This window comes from Acipenser ruthenus, chromosome 2 (genome assembly GCF_902713425.1).
Source record: "Acipenser ruthenus chromosome 2, fAciRut3.2 maternal haplotype, whole genome shotgun sequence".
Lineage (NCBI taxonomy): Eukaryota > Metazoa > Chordata > Actinopteri > Acipenseriformes > Acipenseridae > Acipenser > Acipenser ruthenus.
In genome coordinates, this window is record NC_081190.1 from 72,388,829 (window position 1) to 72,399,826 (window position 10,998).

The 10,998-nt window shown below is 39.8% G+C and overlaps 1 protein-coding gene across 1 annotated transcript; it reads right to left on the minus strand.

Moving 5' to 3' along the window:
* Nucleotides 1-3,014: 3,014 nt before the first annotated feature.
* On the minus strand, nt 3,015-5,876 carry LOC117408861 (oligosaccharyltransferase complex subunit ostc). Its single transcript, XM_034014232.3, has 4 exons — nt 5,615-5,876; nt 5,079-5,172; nt 4,335-4,532; nt 3,015-3,611 (listed from the first exon to the last, which is right to left on the minus strand). Exons 1-4 carry the CDS (start codon nt 5,751-5,753, stop codon nt 3,593-3,595), a joined length of 450 nt encoding a protein of 149 aa, XP_033870123.1. The 5' UTR covers nt 5,754-5,876; the 3' UTR covers nt 3,015-3,592.
* Nucleotides 5,877-10,998: the final 5,122 nt, after the last annotated feature.

Consider the following 10,998-nt stretch of genomic DNA (forward strand, 5'->3'; position numbering starts at 1 on the left):
GAAACAAATTCACATACTGGCTCTTAGTATAGCTTCTAACAATGAAAGAAAATGTATTCTTCCAGGGAGAGTTGTGGTGGAAGGGGGCTTATAGGAACAGGATGCACTACAGTTAAAATGTTTTGAAGCAGACAAATCACACTATCACCCATTTTGTCAAAAAGCACTGTGCACATGGCGCTTTAGTGCCTGCCAGACCTGGTTTTTAAAACCACGCCAAAGTTTTAGCTACTTACCAAAAAGGGGCTGCTAATCCCCTTGCGTAATGGAATATCTGTCCTAATGTAATTTCCTTAAAGAGTGTGGTATCTGTGTTGGCATGCCTGTAGTTTACAAGTAATAACACCGTCTTACCCAGATACAGACTCCAAGCACTGAATTAAATACACAGAAGATCTTAAATAAATACCCAGGTCAAGTCCCGGAATAGAGTGAGAGTACATTTAATAATATTTAACTTGTTTTTAACATGGAAGGAACTAGTATAAAAGTAGTCATAAATCGTCACAATTAAAATCAAGCTAAGTAGTCAGTATCATGTGTAGGGTAGGTGTATAGCACATACAAATTTGAACACAGGATTGTCATGGAATTATGAATTACCTCACGTGAGAAAATTGTATAATATTTCTTCTTTTTTCATTGATCAGAATTACCCTTCTGAAACCTTGCTTAAGTACAATACAGTATCTCATTTTATGGACCACTGTTTTCCCTTTCCTATAGGCTGGGAAAGTTAAACTGTTTTGGAATAAATCCAAATAGTACAATGGGAATTGTAATGTATATTTTAGACAGGGCAGAGGGAATTTAGCCAGGAAATATTTTGATTATTATGTTATTTATATATGTTTTTTTTTTTTTTAAATAAATCAATTCAGTCTGGAAATAGTCATATAATCATGTCCACAAAATATGAGGACCTAATTTAAAGGATGGTACTTTAAGATGACAATAACATATGTAACTTAAGAACAGCACCCCCTATTGATCCACCAACATGACTTCAGCTTTTATCAGGGTTACTGTCTGTAACATGTGCCTAAGTTTTACCTGTGATGTTTTCTGTTTGAAGTCATGGGGGTTATGTGGCTGAAGGTTAATGGGTTCTTGTGTGTTGCTTTAATTGGAGCTTCAAACCATGAAGAAATAATGTGGACTTTGTGCCATCTGTTCCAATTTTTTCTTACTTTAGCATACATTGAAGGAACCAGTTCACAATCAAAAAGACAAGCCCATAATTGAAAACATAAACTGCAAGTGATGCCTATAATTTCAATGGAATGAATTTTACACAAAGGCGAGAACAAAGTACTGCAAAGCCAGAATTAATCTGTCAACAAAGGGGCTGAACATGTGTGGCTTCTTATGACAGGTGGCTACTTATTCAAAATACTTCTCTGGTTCATTTTTATTTTAAAAAAGGGGTTTACTGTCTTGTCAGAGCAGTTAAACATTTAGTACAGGAGGCTACAAATAAAATTATATATATAAAATATAAAATTATATATATAAAATCTTCATTTCAGTTTAATCTATTTCAATAATTTTATAACTGAAAATATTTTCAGTTATAAAATATATAACACAGGAGGCAGTGTGGTCCAGTGGTTAAAATCCAGGGCTTGTTTCCATAAAGTCACCAGTTCAAATCCCACCTCTACCACTGACTGACTCACTGCATGACCCTGAGCAAGTCAGTTAACCTCCTTGTGCTCCATCCTGCGGATGAAATGTTAAATTAATGTCCTATTGTAAGTGACTGTGCATATAATGCACATTCCACAGCCTACCTCTGTAAAGCGCTTTGTGATGGTGGTCCAATATGAAAGGTGCTATATAAAGATATTACGATTATTACATATAACATATTAAACAGTCACCTCAATTATTGCCCCTATTGTACTTGTATGTCCTTTTTCTGTATGAAATAAAAGATTATTTTTAATCAGAGATTAGCCAACAGAGACATCTTGTGGACACACAGAGCACTTTCAGCTTGGTGAATATGTGAACTTGTCTGAACAATATCAAATGGCTGATGGTTTTGTCCACGAAGACTGGGCTAGGCTCACTAGAGCTTTTTTTGTAAAAAAGCAAAGTCATTTACTTGCGATCAAAAGCTTTAGATCTTCGTTTATGAACTCAGAAAAAAAAAAAAAAAAAAGTATGGCCTTACTATTTAAAAAATATATCATCCATACAACTAATCTGAAAGTCAAAAAACGAAGTCTGATGAGCTGGTTTTGGACTGTGTTGACAATAACCTGTTTACTGTTCAGGAGAGGTCTAGGACTAATATAGAATGCAACTTTTAACATTTTGGTATCAAAATGTGTATTAGACTGCATGTACGGCATTTAATTGAATATGGAAAAGACGATAAAGCAATATTGAATATGAAAAATTAGCATACACTGTACACTTAAGACTAATCATTACTTACCTTGAAACTTGAGATGAGTTTGAAGGTATTAGCAACATTTGGTGAGCATGAAGAAAAGTGTTCCATTTTTCTCTTCTGCAACTGTAGAAATATTCTACAATTCCTGTCATGCCGTTGCCTTTGCCCGTGTTATACATTTATTTTGTCCACAAAATGTGTCAAATACCACAGCATTAAAACACACAAAAAAACAGGATATTCCCCATGGTTGTAAACAGTTTAACTTCCCAGCATGCACTTCAAGGCATTGTGTGTGTTTGTGTTCTCAGTACTCTTGCTGATGTGTAATGTGAAAAGGAAATGTTCTCAGTACACTTGACATTTCCAAGTATACGCAGTACACATCCAGTGTGAAACAGAAAAGTATCCGAGTACGTTTCCCCTGGAAAGAGCAGAGTACACTTGGTAAGTGTACTGTACTTGGTACCTTTACAAGCGTACCCAGTGTGAAAGGGCCCCAAAGCTCCTCATACAGTAGTATTATAAATTACATTTTAAATTTACCTTTTACAGCAAATGTACTTGTCTACAATTAATTTATCTTAGTACAGGACACATGGACAAAACATTGAAAGTACAAATTATTTTATTTCTGTACAAAAAAAAAAGAGAAACCTTTACAGTACACTATATTTAGGCCACATCTTGGCTCTATTTCAAGAGTGTAGAATTTACATAAACTTAAACTGCCCAAATCAAATTTTTTAATTGTGATTCAATAGCTTTTACAGACAATAATATTCAAGGTGATATATTTTAAGATGATATACTTTTACATCACAAGTGTTCAGCGCTCTCATTTTTAGTAACTAGGCTTAGGTAATTTGGTTGATTTTTTTTTTTGTTGACTTCACCTACTCCCAAAATACTTTTTCATTAATTTTACAGCTGGTACATTAGGCACTTTGTTTAGCACTAAATTCGGAATAGCTAAGTTAACATAACATTTATATATTTTGAGTGGTTCTTTTTGGGGTCTAATCTATAACTGATTTCTTAAGTTTATTTCTACAGCCCTGAAATAAAGGGAACTGCATGTGTTTTCTACAGGTATCCCACAGTTGTTTCTGCTGCCTCCAAAATCTCTTCTGCACAATTCACATACTTCCAAAAAGGACATTTGTGTTCATTTTCAGGAAAGGGTCTCTAACCCATAAGGTATCCCCTGGAAATTTGAAAGAAAAAACAATATGTATTAAGGAACAAAACAGAGCAAGATTTTATATTAAATTGCATATGTACAGTATTAATTGTTATCATAGCTACCCTGGATGTTTAATTGAGCCTCTGTATTAAACGTTTCAATGATCACAACCCAGGTTTACACATCTGGTGGGCAGCCCATCACATAGTGGAACTATTCCATGAAAATGTTGCATTTGTTACATTGGAGAAGTCATCGATATCAGACTACTGGCAAGACCTTTTGGTGATCAACTTATATAGTGTATTAGAATACACCCATCACTATATAAATCTTGCCATTTCTAATATTTCTCCCACATTCTATAAATTAAAGATGGTCTTCCTGGTGTCCACATCATAAAAGAAAACACATCAATACTGTGTACAAGTGGCAGACTTCAACATCATGACCCACATTCACTGTGCCAACAATCCTTCAAACAGAGTAATGTGCATGATGTAGAACGTCCTCCATTCAGTTTATGATCCAGAAAGATACAAGTTACATGATCACTGGCAAGCAGTCAATTGTATACCATTAATCGGCATTAACCAAGGGATATGACCTACAATGCGAACCATGCTTATAAATGAAATGCATGCTAACAGAAGCTGTAGAAACAAGGCATTTGAACAAGTATAATCTACTGTCAACGTTTTGCCATTTTTACACTGACAATTAAATGATAAAAAATAAACTTACGGCAACTTCATCCTCATAAATACTCTGGCCATGAAAAAACTGAGCAAGACGCTGACGAATCCGATGAAAAGAAGCAGGAATCTGTTTAGCTTTGGAATGTTTGGAGCATTGGAACGGTCCAGTATTATAAACCCAAGCCCTCCCATTGTGAACAGAAAACTGGAAGCAAGGCCTTCCATGATGTACTGCCCATTCACTCTGAAAGAAAACATTTAAAGCTATTATTAGTTCCAAGCAATAAGAACAAAAAGGCTACTTGAGCTCAAGAAATAAATTCTAATGGGTCCCTCCAAAGACATAAATGGGTCAAAAATGAACCAAAATTGTCTTTCTATCCATCTTCAGCACCTAGTTCTTTAATGGTCTTTAAATGTCCAAATGAAACGGTATCTACTGCAGTAGAGTTGCAACAAACTAAACAATAATTTACCTAGTCCTGTTTAAAGCCTGTTACAATAATATGAAATACGAAATAATTAAGAAAAAAAACCTTTAAGATAGCAACAGCAATCATGCACTGTGTATTTATTACTTGATTAATTAAACCATACATCCGAATAATAAAAATAATAATAATAATAATAATAATAATAATAATAATTATAATAATAATAGAGAAGCAGTTAACACAATAACCTCTGGCTGTGATCATGTAGCAATTCCATCAGACACCTGAACTGTGCCAAAATATGTGCATTCACATACTATAACCTTGTGTAGAGTGTAGGTACAGTATTGTCATACCTGTAAGCCAAAAAGGCTACGGGTCTCTGGTGACCATGCTCGTCAGTCATAGAGCCAACACTTGGGGGTTCCACAATTACATCGTAAATTATTCCTATAAAAGATGAAGTTTTAGTTATGTACAAAAATGTATGTCTACAAAAATTACAAATACATAAATTAACCCTGTAAATATTTACATCTCATTAGGACTCACGTGTTCTGGAAATTAATCACAAGCCACTGCAGAGATTCAAATTTAAGTGGAGACTAACTACACATTATTACCTTTGCATTAACACTGCATACTTCTGGTGTTCATTATATAAGGTAATAATAATAAAAAAAAAAATCTATGTATTTATTTATACATTCGTTATTGTACAGTATTTAACTAGATACCTCAATTCTTCACCTTATAAAAACGTACTACAATTAATACATGAGCGTATTATGCAGTTACTTTTTTTTTTTTTTTTACTAGATTTCAATCGTTACTTCTGCAAAAAATCAGATTATTTAATTTTGTTTTCTTCAATTAAGAGCTGCATACTCACCCCCTGTGATGAGAAAGTACGAGACAATAACTAAAGCATAAACAGTCATTGCTGAAGGCATGTGGAGCCAAGACGGCTTTTTCAGTTTTATATTGGGGCACTCCAGCACCGTGAAGGGAATTCTGTACATGGTCTCCATTTTAAAAATTGTAATACTTAAACTGATACAAGAGACACAACCAGACTTCTTTCCCTGAACAGACCCAACTTCACTCAGACACGGAACAAGTCAATCCGACGTGTCCCGGAAGTAGAGGTAATCTTGTGGTTGGTTTTCCTAAAAATAACAATTGTCGTTAAAATCAGAAGTATACCTCTTTAGAAAAAAATATCAATATTAATATAAACGTCACACGTGTATTTCAGTTTTGAAAAATGAATACCACAACACGGAAAGCATGCTTTACCATTAACACATTTTATACACTCGATAGGACCTTTTGTTTCTGACGTGGCTAAATTGACGCAGTGCTGACAGAGGATATGAGACTGCAGCCCTGTGTTTACCATTTTGGATCAAGCTTCTACAATAACGCAATACTGGCTCTGTGTCGGAGCCACAATGACATCCGTTTCATCTTAATTGGGATTCGGCAGCACTACCTCTAAATCACTTAGCGAATTTGGCATCTTCAACAATGGTTCAGACTGCTGTGCTAATTGAAATAATAATAATAATAATAATAATAATAATAATAATAATAATAATAATAATAATAATAATGTGGCGATGTCAAGAAGGACACAAGGCAAGGAGTTCAAGGCTAAAGTTTTTATTTTGTTTTAGCTTCAATAATCTCTTAACACTAGCACCGCCATAGCCGTTTTTTTGAATGGCTTTTGCTATTCAAATTTAAATATCTCCACGGTGAATATCTCGTGCATATCCGTTCTTAAGTGTTACTAAATATTTGAATTAAATACCCATACGGTGTTTCAGCTGCAGAATCGTAAAAATTAATAAGTTATAAGCACTTGCTTCTTCAATCGCCAGACCCGCAGTTTATGCAGCATATTGAAATCAATACAATATAGCCGACAATTTGTCAGCGCTTTGTAATAAAAATCAACGTCATTGTGAAATAACGTATTATAATTAGGTCTTCAGATTTTCGGTTTTAACCGATAAAACACCCCCGATACAAAAAAAATGAAATCGGTGGATAGGCAATAAACACCGGAAAAACTGGAAATGGTTAATCAATTCACGTTGACTTTACCCTATTCCCATTAAAAAGTAAAACCTACTACAAAAATAATTATACATTTCCCAGTGCTGCTGGACAATGTCCCGCCTTCCTGACTTGCATCTATCGTTGATTCGTTCTCAATACTTTAAACCCGCCCCAACAACTGAATGACAGCACATTCCTACATTTCTATTGGAGACTCCACTTGCGAGATTTAAAACGAGATTACAATCAGGATGGAGGCTTGTTAGGGGGATTTCAAACTACTGTTAAAAGTACGGAGGATTTCAAACTGAATTGTGGCGAAATGTACAAAAATGCCTACACCCAAAAACCCCAGAAGAATGTGACCAAAAGGAAAGAAGGTACAACTTAAGTGTGCAAGTACTGTCGAGTTACAGACAGAGCCTTTGAATTCTGTTTCACTCAGAGCTTTCACATTGCATAAGTTATGTTATTTTTTTTTGTTTTATGCTATTTTTATAACTACTTATTTATGTTTTATAATTTTCTATGTGCGTACAGCTTACACCTGTTTACACAGATTGCGTAGTTTATTTTATTACAGTTTTTCATGTTTATGTATATGTGCTCTTTTTTTTAAAAAAAAGTTTAATTTTCAATGTAAATACAGTGTTTCTGCTCTGAAAATGTTATGTATGGTGTTCATAAATCAAAATATTAAGTTGTATCCGATTGTTTGTTTTTCATTTTCATATCCAAGCCGTTTTAAAATGGAGCCACACATTTTGTGGGTGCGGCGGTTGTATGTAGTCCGAAATCTCGGCGGCTCTAGTGTTAACAAAGTTCTCGTTCTGTTCTTCTTTCAGTCTGACCCCAGAACCCAGCTCTCAGCCCCTTTTATAAGCGAGCTGGAGGGAGGCAGTGCCCGTTCCAGCCAATCCAGAACGGACACCTCACCAGGCTGGAATTTCCCCAAATGGCAGCTGGATGGAAATCCCCCAGCCCAGGGGCTTCAGTCTGGGGATCGGAACAATCTGGGAGGAAGGGGGCGGGACCCAAGCCTGACTGCAGGTAACCTCGCTGGCAGGGAAAGCAACTGGGTTGCCAAGGTTAGGTTTAAACCTGACAGCTCCTGCAGCTAGCCTGGTTGCTCCTGGCAAAGCCCCTTGCAATTACGCTGCCAGAATGTGATTGCTGTGTCGTGAGCGGTTTCCTCCACACTTCGTGGCCGAGGAGAGACCCTTGGCCACTGGCTCGAGGACCTGGATAAGGTGGTGGTGGTGGTAGCTGGCTGAGAGCACTGTTCAGGCAGTTCCTCTGGTCGAGGTGGATGGATACGGCACCCCAGTTTCCAACGAGATCGCCCAGACGGAACAGGAGTGGTGTCCAGCTGCAGATGGTGACTAGCTGGGAGACCTGGGGAAGGGTGTTTTTGTACTTGCTGTCTCCCGGGAGCTGGCACCGGTGCCCTGGGTCCTGCCAGGGCAAGAGCTGGTTCACCAGGAATACGGAGTACTCCTCCCCCCAGGTCGAGCTGGCCGCCGATTCATCGGAGGAAATACAGCCCAAGAATGCACGGGTCTTGGACTGGGGCAATCCACACCAGGTGTTTCAACACCTGTCCCCCGATGTGGATGGTCAGTGTCCCCTTTCCCCCATCGGCGCCAGCTCCCCCATTACCGGCCGCAACTGGGGAGTGGTCACCTCCACCAGAGCAGGCCCCCACTGGCTTTGCTGTAGGATGTCCAGCCGCACTAGGGTGACCGTCAAGCCTGTGTCCACCAGGGCAAAACAGGGCACCCCTTCAATATGGACCGGAACATGACAGTGGTCGCCCACCGAGGTCCTCCCGACCGCTATCACCAGGTTGACTGGCTCTGCCGTGACAGGGGTATGTAGCAGGGTCTGCCTTCCCCCGTTCAAGCAGACCCCTGAAAGGTTTCCGGCATCGGACGGGGGCCTTTAGCTCCCTCAGGACGGTGCCTCATCGGATATTCGGCGCAGCAATGACCAGTCTCCACAGCCCCAGCAGATAAAGAGGTTGCCACGGACTGGCTACCGCCACTACCGCTCTGAGAAGAGCGATGACCTCTGGGAGCCGTGCCGTTGGCGCCTCACTGGGGGCAGATGTCCCCGTCTCAAGCTGTGTCGTCCGGACAGCTTCGTCCCGCTGATCCCTGTCGCTCCGTAGCCCAGACCACCTCCCTCTCTTGCGCCAGCTCCACTGTCCCCTGGAGGCTGTGGGGCCAGAGTAGACGCCTGTAGTTCTCTGGTCCCAATAGCCTCCACAAACTGGTCCCTGGCCAGCTCCTCCTGCACGGTGGAAGGCATGTGGACAAATGTGAGTAGGGTTAGAATCTCAATGGCGGCTGCCAGCTCGCTGAGGGACTCCCCTGCCCTCCTAGTCTGACCTCGGAGTTCATTGCGCAGCAGCCCTGGCTGTTGGCTGCTGCCAAACCGACTCGAGAGGGCCTCGCTCAACGGCGCATAGTCTAACTGCAGCTCTGGGGCGAGGGTCAGTAGGTAGAGCAGAGCATCATCCGCTAGACGACGCTGGCAAGTTGGAGGGCCTTTTCCTCCCCGGTCCATCCTTCGAGTCGGGCCACCAGGTTAAACTGGGCATGCAAAGCGTTTCAGTCGACCTTTCCATTGAAGCGGGGGGTCTTGACTCGACTCCGCTTGCCGCTGTGTGGTGTCAGGCCAGCCGCTGCCGCTGGTTCTTCCTCTAGCTGACTTTCTGGTTCCGACAGCCCGCAATTGACACTCCCGTTCGGCCGCCGGTCTCCATGCCACCAGCGGAGCGAAGATCGACTCCTCCTATGGTTCCTTCTTGAGCACCCACACCATACCACTCTGACACCAATGTGGCGATGTCAAGAAGGACACAAGGCAAGGAGTTCAAGGCTAAAGTTTTTATTTTGTTTTAGCTTCAATAATCTCTTAACAAAGCTGCTGTCAGTCACAGCTCACACTTTTACAAGTCGGCTCTCCTCTTTATCTTTCTTTTTCGTTAGCTGTTGTCCACTCGTTCTGTTCTCCTTCTTTCAGTCCGATCCTGGGATCCAACTCTCAGCCCCTTTTATAAGAGAGCTGGAGGGAGGCAATGCCCGTTCCAGCCAATCCAGAACGGACACCTCACCCGGCTTGAATTTCCCCAAATGGCAGCTGGATGGAAATCCCAGCCCAGGGGCCTCAGTCTGGGGATCGGAACAATCTGGAAGGAAGGGAGCAGGGCCCAAGCCTGACTGCAGGTAACCTCGCTGGCAGGGAAAGTACAGACTGAGTTCTCCTGTTCACGCCAGCGTGCTGACCACGCCCCCGATCCGTGGGGCGCACCCTTCCGGGTTGGTGACAAACAGCGCGCCGGCCCTGCCCATCTCTCTAGCCACCCTCAGGACCAGCCGTTACAACAATAATAATAATAATAATAATAATAATAATAGGTCACAAGTATGGTCATTTTTAATTCCTTACAAAATTACTTCCAGTGCTCCACAATAATGTTCAGTCAATAGTAAAATATAATTACTGGATATAAGTTTGCTACAGATTTCCACACACTATTTAAAACAGAAAACAGACCTTGTTGGCTGTAGTTTGTTTATATTCTCTAAAAGCTAGTTTCAGCCATTTTCCCTCTCCAAGGCTAATTAGCTTCACCAGATGAAGGGATTAATTTTATCCATATAGTGTAAGGGATATTCAACTGGTTCCACAGGCTCTGATTAGCATTAAGGTTATACTACTTCACCTGTTACAGTGATAATCTAGGTCTGTGAAGGCTGTAATACAACTGGAGCTATTAGTATCATGAAGATGTAGATCCTAATGCCGTACACCTAAAGTATATATATATATATATATATATATATATATATATATATATATATATATATATATATATATATAATATAATACAGTTGCAGGCAAAAGTATTTGGGTAGTAAAAACCAAAAGTGATTTCTGTAATTTCTAATTGTTCTATGGAAAGATATACATTACAGATTCAGCTTTATAATAAAACAACACATTTTTACATAACATGCATAGTGGGAGTGTATGGTGTCCCTCCGCAGAAAGATGCCAAAAAAAGTTATATTTTTGATTAATCTGACCATAAAATTTGTTTGAAGAAATCATCAGGCTTCTTCAATATCACTATATAACACAATTTTTGTTCCTGGGTAGTAAGTGTTATTTCCTAATTGCTCATGCCTCAAAAGTATAGAA